General features: G+C 38.9%; 1 protein-coding gene across 4 annotated transcripts in view; it reads right to left on the reverse strand.

Moving 5' to 3' along the window:
* The window catches only part of SBF2 (SET binding factor 2), a 513,016-nt gene that overhangs the window by 141,822 nt on the left and 344,735 nt on the right, over window positions 1–26,459 (reverse strand). For all 4 annotated transcript variants that reach the window (XM_066250933.1, XM_066250932.1, XM_066250931.1 and 1 more), the window contains exon 17: window positions 4,107–4,175. In XM_066250933.1, coding sequence (XP_066107030.1) covers window positions 4,107–4,175 — 69 coding nt within the window. The remainder of the gene's footprint in view (window positions 1–4,106; window positions 4,176–26,459) is intronic.

A 26,459-nucleotide genomic window follows, 5' to 3' on the forward strand; every position in this document is an offset into this window, starting at 1 on the left:
TCTTTCTGTACTACCTGAATTTTCTAACACGTGTATGTATTACGTTTATTTAAGAAATGATTGATAAGCTCATACTGGCTATGTGAATGATTTATTCACTTTGCTGCCCTCAATATTGCCTGGCAACTATCTCAGCCTTGTATGTAGATATGCTCAATAAATTTTTGCTGCATTGAAAAAAAGACTAATAAATGTTATTAAAAATATTTTTAAAGTAAGTTAAAAAAAAAGACAAGCAGCTGAGTCCAACGTCTGAAGCAATGCTGAGCAAGACTCAGGAGTTTATACTGGCTGAACAGTGAGAATGGATCATTTGCAATCTGTGGCCAAGATAACGCAATCTGTATCTACAGATTTTCCTGAATTAAGAAATGCACTGTGCCCAGAAATCATTTCCCATAAGGCAGAAATTTAGACAGTATCTAAGAATCAGGATGACCCACCCTGACCCTCCCAAGCCTTTCAGTGTCAGTTACCAATGCAGTGCTCTTTCCTCCCAATCTACCTCTGCTCTGCTCTGGGGTGCAGGAGCTGGAGCTGCAAACACCCCTTGGGCAGCCAGCACACCGTTAAGCTTTGTCAGTAAAGAAAGGGTAGTGAAGGGACCCTGAGGTCTAAGTGGGGTTTTTCCCTGGTTCTGGAGTGCTTTTTCCTTCTGGCTCCTGTGGCATGCACCTGCTAGGGGTGTGTGGGACACACGGTAATACTCGCCACTTAGTGAGTTTAAGTGGTACGCCAAATGGTGGCTTCCTATGAAGTCTCACTGGAACCCTAATGAGTGGATTTCTAGCATGTCTTGCCAGAACTCCAGTAGGCAGTTTCTTGCTTGCCAGCCCTGGTCTGACACCTCAGTGAATTTCTATGCCATCCACTGGCCACAGTAGCACCCACTTCTCCAACAAGGTATGACTCTCAGTTTTGTTGGGGCAGGGCCTGCTTCCAATTTGCTCCTTGTAGTGTAGGTCTAAGGCACTAGACTCAAGGTACTTTCAAGTTTGCTCCTTTTCTGGGTACTCTGAGCCCTAGAGGTACTAGCTGCTCCCTTTACCTGCTATGCTTGTAGTCTTTGAAATTCTCTTTACTTCTTAGTAGTTAATCCTGTTTCTACTTAATAACTCCTGTATGAAATTTTCCCTGCTCATATTACTGGTGTTTCTGACTCCTAATTGAACTTTAATTCATACTCCAAACAAATCAAACAAAAGCAAATCAACCCAAGCCAAAAACAAGGCATTAAATCGGTAAACCCACCCTTTAAACGTAAGTTTGTATTGTTAAGTTTGATAATACAGAGAAACACCATGGCATTTAGCCCACCTTGTAAATGAATTGTATTAAATACTCCCACAAAACTAAACAACACAGTGTGAAGGTTTTGTAATGTGTAAACTGTGCTAAGCTAGAGTTATATTTCCCAGAATTCTCTTTCCTATGTGGTTCCAGGTTAGTGTTGGCCACGAGAGAAATCTGTTCAAGACTTGGAAGCCAAAAAAATGAAGCAGCCATGATTACTCTGAGGAAGGTCAATATAGGATGCTAGGTACTGCTTAGTTCATAAGCTATACTTTGTCACTGATCTGCTGTTCACTTATTGATATTGAGAAGGAGGTGAGTTCCTAATTCCTCCAGTTCCTGCCTCATCTCTTCCTTCAGCTTCTCCTAGTCCAGAGCCAGGCGCATGGTAGCTCCATGGCCAACAGTGCTACTTCTTCTGCAGGTCATCTGCACTGTCAGTTTGGAAGAAGTAAGAGAAAAAATGGATTCCAGTTTTTCCTTGTGCCTTCCTGTGTTACGTTCAGCTTTTCTTCCTGACCTGCTTCTCTGATGATCTGTAGGGACTGCAGGCCCAGAGGTAGCTCCTAATGCAAAGACTTCCATAAACTTTACCCACGGCTTCCATAACAGCGGGAGCACTGGCCCCTATAACAAATTTTTCTTACTTCACATCACTCATTGTGATTCTGCTATCAGGGCCAAACCCTCAACTAATATACATTGTAAAATGATTAAACTTATAAAAAAAATCATAAGTGACTTGGGTCACTTGAACAACTGAGTTTCTACTGTCAATTCTTATTTTCCCTGTTTTTTCTTATTTATTTCTACATGATATCTAAGTTTTAAGATATCTTAGATGTTGAGATGAAGAACTTTTTATTTATTTTTATTTTTTGTGAGAGTAGGGGAGATACAGAGACCGACACCTGCGTACGCACCAACCGGGATCTACCCGGCAATCCCTGTCTGGGGCCGATGCTCTGCCCATCTGGGGCCATGCTCACAACTGGGCTATTTTTACAGCCTGAGGCAGAGGTTTCGTGGAGCCATCCTCTGTGCCCAGGCCAATGTGCTAGAATCAATCAAGCCATGGCTGCAGGGGGAAAAGAGAGAGAAAGACAGAAGGGGGAAGTGGAGGGATAGAGAAGTAGATGGTCACCTCTCCTGTGTACCCTGACCAGAAACTGAACCCAGGACTTCCACAGGCCAAGCCAGTGCTCTACCACTGAGCCAACCAGCCAGGGCTGAAGTGGGAAAATTTTTTAAATGCTATTTTCTTTAACAGTGCTCATGTGAGCACTCTTAGATGCTATGAATCTAATTAGATATAGGATGAAGTGTTCTGGCTACTCTGAGACACAGAGACAAATTTCCTAGGTGGTTTAGAATCCAGGAGAGCCTGGCCTATTTCTGTAACACTGTTCTTCATGCCAGCAGAGGAATAAGACAAAGCACTAGAGGGTTCCAAGAAGACTGGTATGTATGCATTGAAGTATGTGGACTGAGGGCCTGGAGCTGGGCTTAAGCTGGGAGGGAAGACCAAATGATGTCCAGACTTCAGCAATGTCATTATTTCTAAACCCGACATTAATTTGTTTGACATTTTTGCGATTTAGCCTTATTTCCTGATCATGCTTGGTATGACTTGCCAGTTCTCAGAGTGTGAACCTCACAAACCCACTTTCTGTTTTAGAAGAGGATGGGCAGGCAAGCAAGGAGAAGAGGTGAATTCAGTGACTCAGCAGCAAAGAAAGAGCTCCTGATTGGGGAGAACTCTGGGTTAAGACCTTTAACTCAGGAACTGTGGACAGAATATATATAATATAAAGTTTTTAGAAAACTGGCCTTATCAATAGTATTTACTGAGCACCTACTAGCTATGAGGAAAGTACCTAGGCCTCATGAATTAGAAATGGTAGATGCAACAAAAGGACAGGCAGAACAAAGAGAATAAGACAACTGGTAGCATCTAAGGGCATGATCATTTCATGGCTGGGACTCTATTTGAGGCACTTCAACTGGTGCCTTATTCTCTACTGATCTGGGAATATTTAATAAGCCCATGAAAACATGGAGTAGCTTAAGCCAGAAGTCCTTCCACACTATCTCTTGAAGCCCTAAAGCTAAGTGCATGTGGTTCAATGATCAGCCTGGCTGCCACAGGTTTACTGTTTCCTGTTGCACATTTCAGAAGGATGTAGCTATTTAAATTCTTACAGGTTTTTCATGGGAAAAGAGAGAATAAAAAGAATCTGCTGACTTTGTTTGCTGTAAAACTAATTCCTTTATGAAAAGGCATGGGTACGAGAAAGGTAACAAATATAAATGACAGAATTATGAGAGTCACTAAAAATTCCAGAAAATTCTCAGAAGGTTCATAGAAATATTAATCAAGTTAAACTCTAATTTCTGCCTCTATTAATTTATTTTGTTTGTTCATTTGTTCATTCATTCATTCAACAAATATTTACTGATTGACATTAGGATATCACATAGAGTAACAGACAATATCCCAGCTTCATGAAATTTACTTTCTGTGGTAAAAGAAAACACTCATATGTAAGCAAATTAATATATACTATAATATCAGTTGTTATCAAGTGCTTTAGAAAAACGAAGCAGTGATGAAATGGGTGACTGTGTTTTAGGAGATGATTTAGTATTATAAATTAAATTTTCTACACATAATATACAATAAATGTTACAATAAATATAAGGCATACCATAGATATGCCTTAGATATACTAAACAGACAGGGTTTATGTACTGAATATTGAATGCATTTATATAAATCGTATTGAGCTTATAGATAGATCAATGAAACTTACCCTATAGAAAGCACTGGTCAAAGGGAGTAATGCTGCAGCAATGTTATATTCTTCTAAACTTGAACAATCCTTAGACAAAACAAAGAGAACTAGTGTTAGGACATTAACCAGAAACCACAAATGTATTAAAACAAAAATTGGGGATTCATACTTTTATTTCAAATTGTCACTAAGATGTACTTAGGTAAGTTGAAAAAAAAAATACTTTCCCTGAAACACATTCTTTTAGAAATGAGATAAAACTCATCTGGGAAAGATATTTTTATACACTCATGATGAACAGCTACCTTTGCTTACCTGCTTTACAAAAATTCTGATAAAGTGTGTAATTTATACAAAAAATTTTTGGAGGTTTTTCTTTAGTATATTTAACTACTGCATTTCACTGAATCTAAGGTACACATTTTTTTTTCACATTTTAACTTCTCTGAGACTAAAATGCATCTTATAATTAATTGGAAGTATTTTTTTTCTCTTAGTGTTACATACAAAGGGTATTTTGTTACTGATTAGGCAAGAAATATGATTGATGCTAAAACCCATTGAGTAGAACGTTGTAATAGTCAGAAAATCTTAGTGGTAATGTAAAATGGTACAGCTGCTAAGAAAACAACACGGCGATTTTGCAAAGTTGAAAGGTAGAATTACCATATGATCCAGTAATGCCATTGCTAGGTATATATCTAAAGGAAATGAAATCATTATCTTGAAGAGGTTAGGTGCACTCCCATGTTCACTGAAACATTATTTACAATAGCCAAGGTATAGCAACAAACTAGGAGGCCACTAATAAATGAATTATAAAGAAAATGTAATATATACACAATGGAATATTATTCAGCCTAAGAAAGGAAGTGAATCCTGCCATCTGCAATAACATAGGTAAACCTGAGGGCATTATGGTAAGTGAAATAAGCCAGGCAGAAAAGACAAATACATATGTCTCAGTATTACCTATAAGTAGAATAAACAAAAAAGCTGAACTCAGAAACAGTAAAATGGTGGTTGCCAGGGGCTGGAGCATGGGGAAAATGGGGAGATCTTGGTAAAAGGGTACAAACATTGAATTATAAGATGAATAAGGTCTGAGGATCTGATGTATAACAAGGTGACTAGAGTTGATAAAACTGTATTGTATAACTGAAATTTAAGAGAACAGAACTAAAGTATTCTCAGGGTAAATATGTGAATATGTGAGGTGATGGAAATGTTAATTAACTAGATTGTACAACTTAAAGATATTACAACTTTGTCAATATATCTCTTTCAATAAAGCTGGAAAATAACATAGACAGTCAGGCCATGTAGGAAAATACACACTTTTTTTTCATGACATTACTTTATGTTCTGTACCCATGAATTTTATAAAATAATCCCAGAACACAGCAAAAGCATGAATCATCTTTTTCTTTCTGACTTATTCTTCACCCCTTTGCTTAGGACACTGCTATGCACAAGAATGTCATCCCCTGTGTCCTAGCACATCTGAGTTTCTTTAGCAGAAATGCCTTGCATGTTTCTGAAGACTGTCATGAGGCTCAAGGCAATAAAGTTCAACAGACTTGAGCTGTAATCTTCTCCTAAGGAAATGGTTGGGATGCCAAGATGCCTTTTGACTTTGATTTCACAGCAGGGCTTCATTTGTAATAATTCTGTCCAAACTTTAAATGACAACAGCTGTGATATGAAGTCCAACACATTCATTTATAAAAATTTCCCACAAATTAAAAAAAATTGAACAATGGGGAATTTCAATCCATGACCAATTAGCGGGGAACAGGCAATCATAAAACATTTAGGAGCTATTTATTATCTCACAAAATGTTTACACATTTTAGTGCATGTCTCAAACCTGAGCGCCAGTCAAATGCTGATTGCAAAATATAAATATAAAATTCTTTGCAAATCACGTTAGGGACATTTTTAAGTTAATTAGGTTGAAAAATGGAAAAATTTAGAAACAATAAGACTACAACTACTGACACAGCACTAGCATTCCAGAATAGAGCAGTTATCTATTGGGGAATCAGTCCATAAATACACATCCTGCAGTCCCCGGTGCTTTTACCACATAATAGCAATGTAGTTACAGACATACCAGGCAATTTATAAACTTGCAAGAACTTGAATACTTATACATGTTTTATTCTGAGCTCTGCTAGGTAGTTTTCCTTTAATTTTCCTGCTACAATTGAAGAGTGAGCCCTGCAATCTTAATTTCCCACTGCTCTCAATTACTTCATACTTCCCATCTGCATACCTTTGAATTGTCATGGCCAGCATTCCTGTTTGATAAGACTTTGGGATCACTCAAAAATAATATATTTAAACATTAAAGAAAAAAAAGATTGAAAGGCACAACTGTCTGTTACCCAAATGTCCTATATAACTGACTTTTCTTTAGAGTTTAGTAGACAGATGTAACTCAGAAAAAGAATTTGAACTGTCCCAACATTGAGAACATTGGTATCTCCTATATGAGGAGAAAAATTAAAACTACCAAAGCAAAAAATACCTCTTTATATTATATTACACTGCAGCTCAGAAATCTCAGCTTTGTTCTGACCATTACAGGATAATGACCCAACTCTTCTTCCAGGTTTGTAAGCCCTCCATGGTGTGGACCCAACTCCACCCCCAATGGAACATATGACCCCTCCTGCTAGAAGCATTATATATCATCTTCTATTCCACATCATAGTTATTCCTACCACATCCAATAGCCTGGGAATACTGTCTGTGCCTTGTTTTGTCATTGACATTCTCCCCGCCCTGGCACCTCCACTGCATCTCCTATGTTTCCCTATGCTTTCTAAGTACAGTATAGTGCTAAGCACAAAATAAACAAAAGGACTCTTACCATAGTTATATTTTAATGCTAAATAAACTTATACAACCCTGGAGAATGTATCACAATTTTGAATACTATGGTTATTTAACTCCCATTGGGATAGAAAGTGAATGCTGGGCTTGACAAATAATATTAAACTTTGTTTTAAGTTTCTGAGAGAATGGTCTATATCTGCTTTTTTTTTTTAAAATATAAGTCCACTTTTATTTATTTATTCTTCAGTAAGTTTAAATCCTTGAGGGGTATCCCTGGCCAGTTTGCTCAGTGGTAAGCAACAGCCCAGCGTGTGGAAGTCCAGGGTTTGATTCCTGGTCAGGGAACACAGGAGAAGCAACCAACTGCTTCTTCCCCCTTCTCCCTCTCCTTACTCTCTGTCTCTCTCTTCACCTCCCGCAGCCAAGGCTTCAAAATTGGCCCGGGCGCTGAGGATGGCTCCATGGCCTCTGCCTGAGGCACTAGAATGGCTCCGGCTGCAACAGAGCGACACCTCAGATGGGCACAGTATCATCCCCTGGTGGGCATGCCAGGTGGATCCTGGTCGGGTGCATGTGGGAGTCTGTCTGATTGCCTCTCGCTTCTAACTTCAGAAAAATACGAAAAAGAAAACAAACAAACAAAAAAACCCTTGAGGGGTACAGTATTACACAGATTCTGTGTCCAATGGCCTTAGCAGGAAGGTTGCTTTGAAATTTAGCATGAACCATGCCACTGTTTCCATGAACACAAGTTATCTTTCCCCAGATGACAGGCTTTGTATGGTTTGCCACCAGGAGTCACTGTGTTGTTCTATGCTTTGTATACATAACCACATTTAGATACAATTCAGATTCATCTCAGGCATCAACACTGTTCAATTTTACGTTCAATTTTAAGAAGAGCTGTGTGCTCCCTCTGGTTTCAAAGACCCTGCATATAACTATCAAAAATGGCCTTAGACCATAGCCTTCCAGACATATTTTTGGTTATAAAGTTCTTGTTCCCTGCAGGCCTCCACAGGCTTCAAGATGGTGGAGAGAGCTGCTCCAATTTTATATACCTGGACACTAGAACACTGCACTTAGCATAGGGTAACAATAGTTAACATTTACTGACTGCTTACTGAGTATCAGACATGTTTAAGTATGTAGTTACACAAATTATTTCACTTACTTTTTACAACATCTCTAGGAGGTATATATTATAATTATATATATTCATTATGTTGGTGAAGCAACTAAGTCATTCACAGATTAAATAATTGCCTGGGGTTACATGGTCACAAATGTAGAAGCCAGAATTCAAAACCAGGTATTCTCACTCCAGTATTTGTGCTTTAAATCTCTATGTTCTCTTGATTCTTAAATGCAATAAGGTATGTAACTAATTTAAAAATGAGCATCTGTGGAAACACATAACAGGCAAAAGAAGAAGTCTTCTAGTAATTATAAATAATATCCTCAAGAGAGTTTGAAACTATACTACATTTATGACAAAGCAACTGAAAACTGAAAATACGGTTGCTAAAATTAAAATGCAAAGGAAGGGCTAGAAGAGAAATCATTTTTTGTCATGATATCTTCAGGAATTCTTTAAAAATTAAATGCAGAGGATCAAGTCAGTGCTTCTAAGATATGCCTAATAGGAGTCCTGGAATAGAGAACAGAGAAAGTGAAAGAAACAATAAAAAGAATTTAGTCCTCATTTGCAAAGAGTGTCAAATAGGATAAATGAAAAGATATTTGGTGGAATGAGTGAAATGTGATATACTGATATAAATGAATATCCCATGAAAATGAAAATATAAATTACAGCTATATCCAACATCATGGATAAATCTCCCAAACACAATTTTGAGCCAAAGAATTAAGACAAATAGAATACATCACTACCACTATCATCATCATCATCAAATTAGTACTGAAACATATCTTCTTAACATTAGCCTCTACTCTGTTTACCTCATCAAAGCACATAACAGTAAACAGGTAACAATACAATATAGCATTTCATAAAGTCTACCATAGCAATGTCAAAGAATTGCTTAAACCAAATCATACTGACAAAGATGATCAAACAACATTAGATCAAGTACAAAAGAGATTAGATAATCAATTAGGATGATTTCATAATAAGTCCTTTAAAAGAAAATGATTTGATGTCAAAGGTTTAAGGGAATCTCTTGGGAAAAATAATTAAGGCTTTAAGTATTTTTGTAAAAATAATCATCTTTACGATAGTGCTGCAAAGGCCAAACGCAAAGTAAGGTATTACAATTTTGTTCCAAAAATTATTTTAAATATCCTTTCCAAACACCAACAAAAGTCAGATTCATACCTGGGTTCTAAAAAAATGAGAACATGATAAATACTTTAACCTAAACTTTTGTTAAAATAAAATTTTATAATTTCTTCTTTTAAATATCATATAACAAAAACTTCCTCCACTATCTGATATGAAATCCTAGTCCTTATTTTAAATGGACTTACTAGTGGTGATAGTGAAAGTTCCATTCTTTTTTTTTTTTTTTTTCTTTTTTTTTTTTTTGGTATTTTTCTGAAGCTGGAAACGGGGAGAGGCAGTCAGACAGACTCCCGCGTGCGCCCGACCGGGATCCACCTGGCACGCCCACCAGGGGCTACGCTCTGCCCACCAGGGGGCGGTGCTCTGCCCACCAGGGGGCAGTACTCTGCCCCTCCGGGGCGTCGCTGTCGCGACCAGAGCCACTCCAGCGCCTGGGGCAGAGGCCAAGGAACCATCCCCAGCGCCCGGGCCATCTTTGCTCCAATGGAGCCTCGGCTGCGGGAGGGGAAGAGAGAGAGAGGAAGGAGAGGGGGAGGGGTGGAGAAGCAGATAGGCGCCTCTCCTGTGTGCCCTGGCTGGGAATCGAACCCGGGACTTCTGCACGCCAGGCCGACGCTCTACCACTGAACCAACCAGCCAGGGCCTGAAAGTTCCATTCTTAAGGACGTGAAGGATGCAGGAGTGATGGTCTCTGTCATATCTCTCTTTAATTCTCCAGTCTGCTACCTGCAGAAACCAAACAGATCTTGGAGAATAAAAGTATTCTACAGCAAATTCAACCAAGCAGTAGCTCCAATTGCAGTTACATAACAAAGATGTGTTGCCTTTACTAAAGCAGATTATCTTTGCTTCAGGTATACTGTATGCCTCCATTGATTTGGGGAATACTCTCTTTTCTATCTCCATCAGAGAGGAGGATCTGAAACAGTGTGATTCATATAAAATGGACAACAGTAAACATTTACAATTCTGTCTCAGGGATATATTAACTAAACTCCCTCCCATCCGAATTCAGTCTGAAGAAATTTGGACCATCTGAACATCATATAGAGCATTATTCTCATTTAATGCATTAATGATATCATACTAATCAGACTGGATGAGCAAGAAGTGGCTACTATGTTGGAAACCTTGGTAACTCATAGGCACTACAGAGGATGGAAGATTAACCTGAAGGAGGTTCTGGCATTCTAGAACATCTCATTCAAAATATAAAACAATTTGTTGCCTCTTATATCTCCCAATATGAGAAAGGAAGCACTACTTCTGGTAGGCCTCTTTGGGTTATGGAGGCAGCATGTTCCACATCTGGGACTACTGCTCTGGTTTATACCAGGTGACACAAAAAGCTTCCAGCTTTGAGGGGGCCCAGATCAGGAAAGGATTCTATAGTCGATACAAAAATCAATAAACCTTGCTTCTTTTAACACCCAGGGACCCACTTGGAGAAAATGCACTTCCCATTGTTGTAGCTCTGACCTCTGCAAGGTTGGAAACAGATTCTGAGGCAGAGTATGGTGCAAAGGCTATTTGTTAAGGAGTGCTGTTAGGATCAATACCTGTGGAAGGGAGGGGAAAGAAGTAGACTTGGGCAGAAGAAGTCAAACAATATTGTGGACCCAAGGATAGCCTTAGCTACACCCACACTGAGTTCCTGAGATTAGGTTCTAATCTCCAAAGGACAAAATTTCTACCAGGGGACAAAACAAGAATCTATTAATCTATAAACTACAGTTATCACTGGCCCTGACTGGTTGGCTCAGTAGTAGAGCATTGGCTGTCCTGGGTGGACGTCCTGGGTTCGATTCTTGGTCAGGGCACACAGGAGATGAGACCATCTGCGTCTCCACCCCTCCCCCTTCTTCATCTCTCTCTTCCCTTTCCATAGCCATGGCTTGATTGGTTCAAGTGAGTTGGCCTCAAGTGCTGAGGATGGCTCTGTGGCCTCTGCCTCAGGTGCTAAAAAATGGCTTGGTTGCTGAACAATGGAGCAACGGCCCCAGATGGGCAGAGCTTCACCCCCTAGTGGGCTTGCTGGATGGATCCCAGTTAGGGCACATACAGGAGTCTGTCTCTCTGCCCCCCTCCTCTTACTAAAAAACAACAAACAGACAAAAAACTATAGCTATCACCAAGGTACTTTAGACTCCTAATGCCAGGTGGAGGTAGGGCTAATGTTAGATAATGGGAGCAATTAGAAATATGTCTGTCTGTCACCCAAGTAAGTCCCTGGGTACATCTTGGTACTTCCTTGCCAAATTCTAATGGAAAATGAACAAGTGCAGCAACCCTGAGCTGAGAAAGACCTGGTGACCATGGACTAAGACCCCTCCAGTATGACATCCTGGGTCATGTTGCCAAGGAAGCCACTGAAAACAACAGAGATGTCAGTTAAGGATAGGGGAATCAAGAATGGATAGTAGAGGAAGGAGGTAAGTAACATTTGCAACCCTGTGATCAGCTATAGCAGAAAGAGCTAAAGTTTTTTCCACTTAACCCTTTTCTAAGTTTCCCCCAGCAAGAGGCACACCAGAATCCCAGAGGCACTGTTCCCAAACATACATGAAGAAGTGGAGCCAAGAAGCACAAGGGGTAACCATGGCAATGCCCTATCCAGATACACTTTCAAGAAAAGACTTGTTGCCCCTATGACTGGAAGCACTGTCAAGAGCAATTTTGGGGACAGCCAAAATTCAATGATTGATCAAGATGTGGGTATAAAGACTGAACCATTCTCACTTAATATGGGACAACTCCAGCTTGGGAACTCAGTGTGGGTGTAGCTAAGGCTATCCTTGGGTCCACAATATTGTTTGATTTCTTCTGCCCAAGTCTACTTCTTTCCCCTCCCTTCCACAGGTGTTGATCCTAACAGCACTCCTTAACAAATAGCCTTTGCACCATACTCTGCCTCAGAATCTGTTTCCAACCTGAAACAACTCCCAGTAAAGTAGCAACACACACATCTTTGCCTTGGATTCTGTTTTCTGGGGAACCCAAGCTAGCACATATCTGTAGTTTGAAAAGAGCAGAATAGTTACAGGATAATAAATGGGGTTTGAAAGGGAACAAGAATAGATGTCAAATGAATGCTTAAAAGGGTACTACAGTCCAGGTGGAATAATGGTAGCTTGACCAGGATTATTAGAGGTGGAGGTAGAAAGAAGTAGATCAAGGTAAAAGATTTTTATAAGGTAATAATCAATATAACCTGGTATCAGGGAAGAAGCAGAAGATGTCAAGGATCTCTTAGGTTTTTATTTGTATAACTGGATCAGTGATCATGCCAATTGCCAAGATTAGGAGCAATGGAAGGGGATCAGGATTGGAGGTTGAAAGGAGATGAACATCGTAAATTCAGTTTGTAAGTATTAAAGCTGAAGTGTCTTTAAAACATGCAAATAAACATGGGTGTAGAGCTCAGAGAAAAAAGGTCTGGGGTAGAAAAATAAACTTGTGAGTTATCAACACATAGGTGGTAATTTAAGTGGGTGTGGAAGAGATCATCCTTGAAGAGGGTATATAGAATGAGATGGAAAAAAACAACAACCATGGTTTGAAATACGAAAGGCCAAGTGATGAGAAGGATGAGCTTTCGTAGATGGAGAAAGAATGGCCAGACGAAGGAGGATTTGGAGGAAATGCTTCATCATAGAAGGCAAGGAAAGAAAGGATATTTCAAAAAGAAACTAACTGATAAACTGCTTCCTCTATCTTCAAAGCAAGGAAAGGCTGGTAGACTTAACCATGAAGAGATAACATTAATAATTTATATAGTTTATACAGGTTCAAAGGAGCTCCTATACTGTATATTTTGCTTTCCTTTCCAGCACCCCCCTCCCCCAGGAGTGTACTTTAAGTTCCTGTGAGGAAAAGAGAGTGAATTACAAATCTGCCACATTTAGGACTAACAAGTAAATAAAACCTGTAGAAAAGCCTCTACATTAGAAAGCCTTCCTGTGTATAAGTCAGATTATACAGAAAAAACCAACCAGTTCTTTTAGCATTTTAAATCCATGTTAATATTATTCTGCCTTTAATATAGCAAAAGATAAAATAATAAGATATTTATATAATCAGTTATCATAAATAACTAGAGACATTTTTGTCATGATTTATATTGTAAAACTAATGATAGCATAAAAGCAGAGAAAACTTAGCTACATTTAGTTTCAAGAACATACTGGAATGTCATTATAAATAGTTAAAAATGGACATTGGCAGAAAAAAATTTAATTGTAAGACTATAATTGCTCAGCAGCATTCTTTATGAAAATCTTTTTGAAAGTCAAAATACAATAAATGAAATACCTGAAAGTGAGACCCAACCACATCTAACCATCCTTGAAGATAAACAGGCAAGGAATTACCAACCTTGTGGCTATTTTTTTTTAACTGAAGCACTGATAAGGCAGACATTCAGTAAATTGTGAAGTGTTACATAAGGTCAGGGTAGTTACATGAAAGTAGTTCTGGGAATTCTAAGAAAACAATATGCAAATTCTGAACTTATTTCTCTTAAAAATTTTTTTCATTGGAGAGAGAAGCACTAATTTGTTCCACTTAGTTGTTCCATTTAGTTGTGCACTCACTGATTGCTTCCTGTACTGCCCTGACTGGGGATTGAACCCGCCATCTCGATGTATTGGGATGATGCTATATCTAGTGATCCAGGGCCTAATTTTACTGAATTTATTACAGTGACACTGGTTAATAAAAATTATACAGGTTTCAAGTTGAACTTATTTATTTATTTTCTCTAGGGTCATCTTGAACTTATTTTTTAATGACAACATAAAACTAGACACTGGTCAGAGGATTAACCCCCTCTAGATTGGCTGTGACCTTCTGAAACCCCCAATCCCATTTTCACTGCCAAAGGTCACTACAAATGACCTTTAACTTGACAACCACATGGATACTGTTTAGACATTTAATTTAACCTCCATACCATTTGTTAAGATTAAACACATAGTTTTTTTCTCTTTTAAAAAAACTACTTCCTTTCAAAAAACTCAAATGTTCATCTTATAAAATAAAGGTAAGTGAAAAGAAAAAAAATGTCTTGTAATAACTATCATGGCCTTTGAATAATTGCCTTTGAATAATCAATGTAGCATTTTGGTGTCTATATTCCTATTTTTCTTTTCTTTTTATGTGTGTGTGTGCTTTAAATAATATTTTTATTAGTTTTTCCTTTTTGTTGAATTTTTTGGGATGACATCGGTTAACAAAATTACACAGGTTTCAGATACACAATTCTACAACACATCATCAGTACACTGTATTGTGTGTTCACCACCCCAAGCCAAGTCTTAATCAATCACCATTTGTCCCCTCTTACCCTTTTAATTCCCTCCACTCTCTTTCCCTGGCAATCACCACACCGTTGTCCATGAGTTCTCTATTTTTTCTTTTTTGCTCAATCCTTGCACCCCCTCGTTACCGCCCCACCAGATCTCAGCTTGCTTTCTATGAGTCTGTCTCCATTTTTGTTGTTAGTTCATTTTGTTCATTAGATTCCACATGGGTGAAGTCATATGGTACTTGTCTTTCTCTGACTGGCTTATTTCACTTAGCATAATGCTCTCCAGGTCAAGTCTGACCTTTTTTTAAATTTTAATTTATTATGTTTACATAGATTCTAGTATTGCTCCAAATGCATCCCCTCTCCCCTGTATTCCACTCAACATCTCCCTTGCCCCCCCATAGTGCTCTCCCCCCTTCCCTTCAGGTTTATCCCATCCTATCATTCCCTTTCCCTCTGTCCTCTTTTCCTCTGATCTCTCCTCTGTCTCAATTCCGTTTCTCAGTTCTCATTGTTCATTGAATTCCTCAAATGATTGAGGTCATATGATATTTTTCTTTTTCTGCCTGGTTTATTTCACTTAACATAATATTTTCCGGTTCTCTCCATGTTGTTGCAAAAGGTAAGATTTCCTTCTTTTTCATGGCCCTATCGTATTCCATTGTATATATGTACCAAACATTTTAAATCCACTCGTCCACTGACGGACACTTTTGCTGTTTCCAGATCTTTGCTATTGTGAACAATGCTGCCATAAACATGGGGGTGTATTTCTCCTTTTCAAACAGTGCTATGGTGTTCTTGGGGTATATTCCTAAAAGTGGGATAGCTGGGTCAAAAGTAGTTTGATTTCTAATTTTTTGAGGATTCTCCATACTGTTTTCCACAGTGGCTGCACCAGTCTGCATTCCCACCAGCAGTGCAGGAGGGTTTCCTTTTCTCCTCATCCTTGCCAGCACTTATTCTGTGTTGTTTTGTTGATGAGTACCATTCTGACTGGTGTGAGGTGATATCTCATTGTGGTTTTAATTTGTATTTCTCTAATGATAAGTGATGTTGAGCATTTTTTCATATGCCTATTGGCCATCTCTATGTCCTCTTTGGAGAAGTGTCTATTCATTTTTTTGCCCATTTTTTGATTGGCTTGTTTGTCTTCCTGGTGTTGAGTTTTAAAGTTCTTTATAAATTTTGATTATTAACCCCTTATCAGATGTGTTGTCGAATATGTTCTCCCATTGTGTAGTTTGTCTTTTTATTCTGTTCTTATTGTCTTTAGCTGTGCAAAAGCTTCTTAGTTTGATATAGTCCCATTTGTTTATCCTGTCTTTTATTTCCCTTGCCCGTGGAGATAAATTAGCAAATATACTGCTGCGCGAGATGTCAGAGAGCTTACTGCCTATGTTTTCTTCTAAGATGCTTATGGTTTCACGGCTTACATTTAAGTCTTTTATCCATTTTGAGTTTATTTTTGTGAATGGTGTAAGTTGGTGGTCTAGTTTCATTTTTTTGCAGGTAGCTGTCCAATTTTCCCAACACCATTTGTTGAAGAGGTTGTCTTTACTCCATTGTATGTTCTTACCTCCTTTGTCAAAAATCAGTTGTCCATAAAGGTGTGGGTTTATTTCTGGGTCCTCTGTTCTGTTCCATTGATCTATATGCCTGTTCTTATGCCAGTACCAAGCTGTTTTGAGTACAATGGCCTTGTAGTATAACTTGATATCAGGAAATGTGATACCTCCCACTTTATTCTTCCTTTTTAAGATTGCTGAGGCTATTCGTGCTCTTTTTTCGTTCCATATAAATTTTTGGAATATGTGTTCTATATCTTTGAAGTATGTCATTGGTATTTTAATTGGTATTGCATTGAATTTATAAATTGCTTTCGGTAATATAGACATTTTAATGTTTATTTTTCCTAACCATGAGCATGGTATATGCTTCCACTTGTTTGTATCTTCCTTGATTTCTTTTATCAGTGTTTTATAATTTTCTGAGTACAATTCTTTAATCTCCTTGGTTAAATTTACTCCTAGGTACTTCGTTTTTTTTATTACAATAGTAAAAGGGGATTGTTTCCTTAATTTCTCTTTCTGACAGTTCATGTTGGTGTATATCCTGCCACCTTGCTGAATTCATTTATCAGGTCCAGTAGTTTTTTGACTAAGACTTTAGGGTTTTCTATATACAATGTCATACTATCTGCAAATAATGATAGTTTTACTTCTTTTTTTCCAATTTGGATGCCTTTTATTTCTTCTTCTTGTCTGATTGCTGTGGCTAGGACTTCCAGGACTATGTTGAATAAGAGTGGTGAAAGGGGGCACCCCTGCCTTGTTCCTGATCTTAAGGGGATTGCTTTTAATTTTTGCCCATTGAGTATGATGTTGGCTGTGGGTTTGTCATAGATGGCCTTTATCATGTTGAGGTATGTTCCCTGTATTCCCACTTTGCTGAAAGTTTTGATCATGAATGGGTGCTGGATTTTATCAAATGCTTTTTCTGCATCTATTGAAAATATCATGTTGTTTTTCTCCTTCCTTTTGTTTATGTGATGAATCACATCGATTGATTTGCAAATATTGTACCAGCCTTGCCTCCCCAGAATGAATCCCACTTGATCATGGTGTATGATTTTTTTCATATATTGCTAGATACAGTTGGCTAATATTTTGTTGAGGATTTTAGCATCTAAATTCATCAGGGAAATTGGCCTATAATTTTCTTTTTTTGTGTTGTCTTTTCCTGGTTTTGGAATCAGAATTATGCTCACCTCATAAGTCTAGTCTTTTTTACCAAGACAGTATAGAAGAATATTGGGCTTTAAGGTGGGAATGGGGAGTGAAGATACTTCAGTGTAAGATACTCTGAAAGAGAGAGAGAAAAAAAGAGAAAGAAAAAGAAAGAAAGAAAGAAAAGAAGGGAGGGAGGGAGGGAGGGAGGAAGGAAGGGCATCTAATTCAAAGAGAAAGTAAAACTGTTACTGTTTCCAGATGACACACTCAGGGTGCAGACTCATTAGGCACCACAGGTTTGCTGAAGTGAGTTCTGCTACATGGGGTTGACTCCTGCAGAGTAAATTCTCCACTCTGGTCACAGTCAGTCCTTGTAACTGATTGGCCTGGAAACCAATCCCTCCCACTGAAGTGCCAACAGAAATCAAAGTTCAACTACAAGAGAAGGGTACACACAAAGAGGGTGCACCTAGAATGCCCAGCTTGGTTGTAACACTGGGCCCTATAGGACACCTACTACATAAAGGCACTCTACCAAGACTGGCAGACATAGCAGCTCTATTTAATACATAGAAACAAACATAAGGGGGCAGCCTAAATGAGGAGAAAAAGAAACATTCTAAAAGAAAGAATAGAACAAAATCCCAGAAAAACAACTAAACACAAATGGAGAAAAGCAATCTACCAGAAGAAGAGTTCAAAATACTGGTTATAAAAATACTCAATGAATGTAACGGAAAATGTAGGTGAATTTGGCCCTGGCCAGTTGGCTCAGTGGTAGAGCGTCGGCCTGGCGTGCAGGAGTCCCAGGTTCGATTCCCGGCCAGGGCACACAGGAGAAGTGCCCATCTGCTTCTCCACCCCTCCCCCTCTCCTTCCTCTCTGTCTCTCTCTTCCCTTCCGGCAGCCGAGGCTTCACTGGAGCAAAGTTTGCCTGGGCGCTGCGGATGGCTCTGTGGCCTCTGCCTCAGGCTCTAGAATGGCTCTGATTGCGGCAGAGCGATGCCCCAGTTGGGCAGAGCATTGCCCAGTGGTGGGCATGCCGGGTGGATCCCGGTTGTGCGCATGGGGAGTCTGTCTGACTGCCTCCCCATTTCCAACTTAAGGAAAAAAAAATGTAGGTGAATTTAATGAGAACTTCAACAGAGACAAGAAACATAAAAATGGAGATAGAAAAGAAAAAAATACATTACAGGGAATCAACAGTAGAGTAGATGAAGCAGAGGTTAAAGAGCAGAAAACACCCAATTAGAACAGCGAAAATAAGGATAGTATAAGGAGCCTCTGAGACAACTTCAAGCACACCAACATTCACATCATGGGGGTGCCATAAGGAAAAGAGAGAGAGCAAGAAATTGAAAACCTATTTGAAAAAATTTCCTTCACCTAACCTGGTCAGGGAAATAGACATACAAATCCAAGAAGCACAGAGTCCCAAACAAGATGAACCCAAAGAGGTCCACACCAAGACACATCAAATTAAAATGCAAAAGGCTAAAAAGATAAAGAGAAAATCTTAAAAGCAGCGAGAGTAAAGCAGTTACTTATAGGAGAGTTCCCATAAGACTGTCAGCTGATTACTAACAGAAACTTTGCTGGACAGAGAGGACTGACAAGAAATATTCGAAGTGATGAAAAGCAAGGACCTATGACCAAGATTACTCTACCTAGCAAAGGTATCATTTAAAACCTAAGGACAGATAAAGAGCTTCTCAGACAAGAAAAGGCTAAAGGAGTTCATCACCACCAAACCAATATTACAAGAAATGTTAAAGGGTCTTCTTGAAGAAGAGGAAGAGGAAGAAAAAAAAAAAGAAGAGGAAGCAGAAGAAGAAATAAAAAATATGAGAAATTAAATGGCAATAAATACCATCTAGCAACAATTACTTTAGGCTTTGGCCATGTAGCTCAGTTGGTTAGAGTGTCATCTCAATTATGCCAAGGTTGTGAGTTCAATCCCCAGCCAGGGCACAGACAAGAATCAACCAAAGAATGCAAAAATAAGCAAAACAACAAATTAATGTTTCTCTATCTCTCTCTCTCAAATCAATAAATAAAAAAATAAAATATCAACTCTTTTAAATGCAAATGGATTAAATGCTCCATCAAAAGATATATGGTGACTAAATAGATTAAAAAAAAAAAAAAAACATGACCCTTACACATGCCGTCTAGAAGAGACTCACTTCAGATTGAAAGATACACACAGACTGAAAGTTAAAGGGATGGAAAAGATATTTTACATAAATGAAAACCAAAAAGAAAAAAAAATGCTAGGGTAGCAATATTTAATACTAGACAAAATAGACTTTAAAACAAAGGCTATAAGAGGATACAAAGAAGGACCCAGCAATTCCACTTCTGAGTATTTATCCAGAGAAACCCAAAATCCTAAATTGAAAAGACATATACATCCGTATGTTCACTGCAACATTATTTTACAGTAGCCAAGATATGGAAGCAACCTAAGTGCCCAACAACAGATGAGTGGATAAAGAAGATGTGGTTCATATATACACTGGAACATGATTTAGCCATAAAAAGAATGAAATCTTGCTATGTGCAACAACATGGATGCACCTGGATAGTATTGATCTGAGTGAAATAAGTCAGACAGAAAAAGCCAAATGCTGTAGAATTTTACTTATATGTGGAATCCAAAGAACGAAAGAAACCAACAAACAGAATAGAAACAGACTCACAGATACAAAGAACATTTTGACAGTTCCAAGATGAGGTATAAAATGGGGGAATGGGTGAGAAAGGTGAAGGGATTAAGAAACACAAATGGCGGCCCTGGCCGGTTGGCTCAGCGGTAGAGCGTCGGCCTAGCGTGCAGAGGACCCGGGTTCGATTCCCGGCCAGGGCACACAGGAGAAGCGCCCATTTGCTTCTCCACCCCTCCGCCGCGCTTTCCTCTCTGTCTCTCTCTTCCCCTCCCGCAGCCAAGGCTCCATTGGAGCAGAGATGGCCCGGGCGCTGGGCATGGCTCTGTGGCCTCTGCCTCAGGCGCTAGAGTGGCTCTGGTCGCAATATGGCGGCGCCCAGGATGGGCAGAGCACCCCCCCCCTGGGGGGCAGAGCACCGCCCCTGGTGGGCGGGCCGGGTGCATGCGGGAGTCTGTCTGACTGTCTCTCCCTGTTTCCAGCTTCAGAAAAATGGAAAAAAAAAAAAAAAAAAAAAAAAAAAGAAACACAAATGGCTAGTTACAGAATAGTCATGGGGATGTAAAGTACAGTATAGGAAAAAAGTCAATAATATTGTAATAACTATAGTGTAAGATGGGTACTAGATTTATCAGGGCAATCACTTTGTAAATTACATAAATGTCTAATCTTTAGTTTGTACACTTGAAACTAACATAATATTGTACATTAGCTGTAATTGAAAAACAAAGTATAATGTAAAAAATAAATAAAAGTTTAAGAAGAGAAATTAAGAAAACAACCTCATTTACAATTACATCAAAAAGAATAAAATACCTAGGAATAAATATAGCCAAGGATGTGAAAGATCTGTATGCTGAAAACTATAAGACAGTGATGAAAAAAAAATAAAGAAGACACAAATGGAAAGATATTCATGCTCATAGGCTGGAAAAATTAATATTGTTAAAATTTTCATACTACCCAAAACCATATAGAGATTCAAAGCAATCCCTATGAAAATTCTAATGTCATTTTTAACTGAAATAAATCAGTCTCAAAAGTTATATGGAACTACAAAAAACTCAAAAGCGATCTTGAGAAAGAAAAACCAAAGATGGAGGTATTATGATTCTTGATTTCAAATGATATTACAAAGCCATAGTAATAAAAATACTATGTTATCACCTAAACAGATACATAGATCAATGGAAAAGAATAGAGAGCCGAAAAATAAGCTGACACATAGATGGCTACTTAATTTACAACAAAGGAGCCAAGAATATATAATTGGGTAAGAAATTCTCTTCAATGAGAAAATTGGACAATCACATACAAAAGAAAGAAATTTGACCATTATCTTACACCATACACAAAAATGACCTCAAAATGATTAAAGGCTTGAGTATAAGAAATGAAACCATAAAACCCCTAGAAGAAAAAATCAGCAGCAAACTTCTTGACATCAGTCTTGATGATGACTTTGGATTTGACTCTCAAAAAACACAACAGAAGCAAAAATAAACAAATGGGATTACATCAAACTAAAAGGCTTCTGCAGGTAAAGGACACCATCAACAAAATGAAAAGGCAATCTACTAAATGGGATAAAATATGTACAAATCATATATTCAATAAGGGGTTAATATCCAAAAAATATAAAGATATTATACAACCCAATAGCAAAAATAAAAAAGAAACAAGCAAAAAACCTGATTAAAAAATGTTCAGAGGATCTGAAGAGAAATTTTTCCAAAGAAGACATACAAGTGGCCAACAGTTACATAGAATGATCCTCAACATCACTAATTATTGAGGAAATGCAATTACAACCACAAAGGAGATATCACCTCACCACCTGTTACAATAGCTATCATCAAGAAAGCAAGAGCCTGACCGGGCAGTGGCGCAGTGGATGGGGCGTCAGACAGGGATGTGGGGGACCCAGGTTCAAGGCCACGGGGTCGCCAGCTTGAGCGTGGGCTCATCTGGTTTGAGTGGGAAGCTCACCAGCTTGGACCCAAGGTCGCTGGCTCGAGCAGGGGGTCACTCGGTCTGCTGTGGCCCCACGGTCAGGGCACATGTGAGAGGGCAATCAATGAACAAGTAAGGTTTCGCAACGAAAAGCTGATGATTGATGCTTCTCATCTCTCTCTCTCTGTCTGTCCCTATCTGTCCCTCTCTCTGGTTCTCTCTCTGTCTCTGTAAAAAAAAACCCCAGAAAGCAAGAAATAACAAAATGCTGGCAAGGATGTGGAGAAAAGAGAATTACCCGCTAACTGAAAAAGATATATGCACCCCCATGTTTACTGCAGCATTATTTACAATAGCCAAGACATGGAAGCAACATTAATGTTCATCAATGGATGAATGGATAAAGAAAATTATGTATGTGTAATATTAGGGTATTCAGCTATAATAAAGGAAGGAACACCTTGCCATTTGCAGTAACTTGGATGGACCTTGAGGATATTATGCTAACTATAAAAAGTCAGAGAAATTACTGTATGGTTTCACTTACATATGGAATCTAAAACAAACAAACACACCCCAAAGTGGAACTCATAGAGACAGAGAATAGACTGGTGGCTGCCAGAGGTGGGGGGTTGGGTAGTGGGTGAAATGTATTAAGGGAGTCAAAAGGTACAAACTTCCAGTTATAAAATAAAAAGGCCACAGGATGTAAAGTATAGCATGGGTGATTATAGTTAATAATAATGTATTGTATATTTTAAAGTTACTAAAAGAGAAGATCTTCAAACTTCTTGCCACGAGAAAAAAACTGTAATTGTATAGAGGTGGATGATAACTATTACTGCAGTGGTCAATCTGCAGCATATACAAATATCAAAACATTATGTTGCACACCTAAAACTAATATAATACTGTATGACAATTATATCTCAATAATAAATAAACAAACAAAAAAACCTAGTCTGTCTTTCAGAGTATATATATACTTAAAGAAAATTTATAATCAGGTTGCAGAAGATGAGACTCTCTTCTACTTTAATAATAAGTTTTTAATTCTTTCACATGTGAAAGGAGACATTATTCTAAATGATCTTTATGGTTTTATCTTTTCTCCCTAAGATTTTAATGCTGTGTAGAGAAGCAGTACCTTAGAGCAGTGATTTTCAACCTTTTTTGAGCCACGGCACATTTTTTACATTTACAAAATCCTGGGGCACACCACCTACCAAAATGACACAAAATGACACTCTAACACAGTACATATTATACCTATAGTTAATAATATAGTTTCTAAATGTATTTATACTCACTTAGTGTGAAACCTGGGTCTGTTTCCATGAACACAAAAGGGATATCCTGGCAGGAATGGTAGAAAGACACACACGAAGCTCTTCCTCAACAGTTCTCAGTCTCTCTGTGAATTTTTATCGCAGTCAAGCTTGAGAAGCTCAGCTCACATAGATATGTGGTTGAAAACGGGAGCAATGTCAAAATAGCCTTGTTGGCCAGAATGGGGAACTCCTTGGCAACAGATAACCAAAAACTGTCCAAAGGAAGATCAGCAAACTGTAGCTTTAAAGTTAGATAACATTGTGATGCATTGTATATCACCCTCTGTGGGGGCCTCTTTTAAAAAGAAAAAGGTCAAATATCTATATACACCATCAGGATAGACATAACCAGCTGAGGCTGAGGCTTCATCTAGTGGTGGCAACATTTACCTCCAGTCCTGACCAGGATTAGAAATCGGGACCATGGGGAGGAGTAGCAGCTTCAACTACTCGCTGCAGCCACACAATGACAAGTGCGTGGCAGCCCGAGCGGGGACCTTCCTGGGTGTGGATGAGAGGCGGCCTACTATTGGTTCATCGCTAGTGGTCAGGATGAATCCTAGAAGGTGATTGGTCAGTGAGCGTTCCCTGTGCCTCCACTCTTCTTGTCGCTGATAGCTGGAGGGATTGTGAGGGGATTGTTTATATTCGGATGGAGGTGGCTGGCGGAAGGCCAGATAAATAGCCTCCGCGGGCCATATCCAGCACGTACGTGGGCCGTAGTTTGGGGACCCATGTTTATTTTCCCCACGGCACACCTGACCATGTCTCACAGCACACTGGTTGAAAAACACTGCCTTACAGTACTAGCTTTAAAAGACTAGCTGCAGCCCTGGCCGCTGGCTCAGCGGTAGAGCGTCGGCCTAGCGTGCAGAGGACCCGGGTTCGATTCCCGGCCAGGGCACACAGGAGAAGCGCCCATTTGCTTCTCCACCCCTCTGCCGCGCTTTCCTCTCTGTCTCTCTCGTCCCCTCCTGCAGCCAAGGCTCCATTGGAGCAAAGATGGCCCGGGCGCTGGGGATGGCTCTGTGGCCTCTGCCCCAGGCGCTAGAGTGGCTCTGGTCGCAACATGGCGACGCCCAGGATGGGCAGAGCATCGCCCCCTGGTGGGCAGAGCGTCGCCCCTGGTGGGCGTGCCGGGTGGATCCCGGTCGGGCGCATGCGGGAGTCTGTCTGACTGTCTCTCCCTGTTTCCAGCTTCAGAAAAATGAAAAAAATAAAAAAATAAAAAAAAAATAAATAAATAAAAGACTAGCTGCAGAAAGAAGACAATTTTCGGAAACAACAATGATTGGCTAGTAAAGAGTGAGTTTGGTTGTGGTGCCCATACCTTTATTTCAGAATGTCAGGGATGTATGGAGTAGAGAGAGGCTATGTTTATTTCATGCTTAGTGTTCTGTCCAGATCTACACAACTACATCTACCCTTAATTAGTGGTGGGATTCAAATAATGTAACAACCAGTTCTCTGTCTTAATGATCGTTTTAAGTATATATAAAAAAAATGATATACCAAAAGGTAGTTTATTATTTCATGCATTTAATACTTAAAACAATAAAAGAGGTACACAAAACTAGATTGAGAGTTTTAAAATATTAATGAAAAAATATTAAATAATACTAGACAAAAAACAATAAAACTGTCATTTAAGGTATTTCCATATTGCTTCTTGATTGGTGTTCTCACTTGCAATTTTTTTCACCTATGGATGGAATGAACATTACTATGGGTGCTTAGAGTATGCTGTTGTGCAGATGAATGTTAAAAAAGAGTAAGAAATGTAAATTTGTGATTTCCACATTAGGCAGCTGCCCAGGTAGAGAATCCTGATTACAAGTGCCATTTTAACAACCGGTTCACCGAACTCAACAAAAAATTAGATATCGGTTCTGCCAAACTGGTGCAAACTGGCTGAATCCCACCACTGCCCTTAATCTTCCCACTCATTTCTTCTTTCTTTTCTCCAGTTTGCCTCTTGTCTCTCCTTAGTCTAGTTGACGATAGTTCACAAAATGTGGTCCCTGGACCAGGAGCATGAGTTTGACCTGAGGATTTGTTAATTATGCAAATTCTTAGACCTCACTCCAGAGCTACTAAATCAAAAATCTGGGTGTGAGGTAATTTGTGTTTTCACTAACTCTCCAGTCATTATAATGCATACTAAACATTGAGAATCAATGGCATATAGTGTACAACTGTTGTTCTTTCTGATATGACTTTAAACCATTTTGGAAAAATGGGCTAATATCTGACTTGATTTCAGATTCAGGTGAATGTGTAAAATATTTTGTACTACTCAAATTGCTGTACATTTCCTTAAAGTAACTAGCACTGAATTCTTTAGATCAAAATCTAAATGCTTCAAAAAATAAGTTTATCTTAGTTTATACGTCTTCATTTTTTCAATCAATAAATATGAGCCTACAAAATGAAAACTTGCATATGGTCCATACCACTGGAGTTACTGTCTTCAAAGGACTTATAAACTAGTCAAACAGAGAGGCAAGCCCTGCAAGAACTAATGCAAATCAGTGCATTTAATGTGTCATGCTGGAAGTAGAAAGAGCTGTTATGGTAACAAAGATGAGGAAATTATTTTACCACAGTGATCAGAAAAACCTTTATGAATGAGCTGCATTTGAGCTGAACTGGAAGATAAAGAGGTTATTAGGATTCATTTCTCTTTTTTCACATCTTTCTCTAATATTTCCCTCTTCTATGCCATTAATTTATGGCTGCTATTTGAAGAAATGTAATTATAGTTATAGACCAACAACTATCTTATTGTTTAAAGACTATGTGAAGTATACTAGAAAAAGCCCAGGATTGAACATCATCAAGACCATATTCTTTCTTTCTTTCTTTCTTTCTTTCTTTCTTTATTTTTATTTATTCATTTTAGAGAGGAGAGGGGGGGAGAGAGAGAGAGAGAGAGAGAGAGAGAGAGAGAGAGAGAGAAGAGACAGAGATAGAGATAGAGAAGGGGGAGGAGCTAGAAGCATCAACTCCTATATGTGCCTTGACCAGGCAAGCCCAGGGCCTTGAACCGGCGACCTCAGCATTTCCAGGTCGATGCTTTATCCACTGTGCCACCACAGGTCAGGCAAGACCATATTCTTATCCATAGTATATCACTATTTGGTGCTGTGATTTTGAGCAAATTACTTCACCTCTCTGACTCAATTTAGAAAAGAATTTGGACCCAATGATTTTGAATGACCTTTATTTTTAT

This window comes from Saccopteryx bilineata, chromosome 1 (genome assembly GCF_036850765.1).
Source record: "Saccopteryx bilineata isolate mSacBil1 chromosome 1, mSacBil1_pri_phased_curated, whole genome shotgun sequence".
Taxonomy (NCBI): Eukaryota; Metazoa; Chordata; class Mammalia; order Chiroptera; family Emballonuridae; genus Saccopteryx; species Saccopteryx bilineata.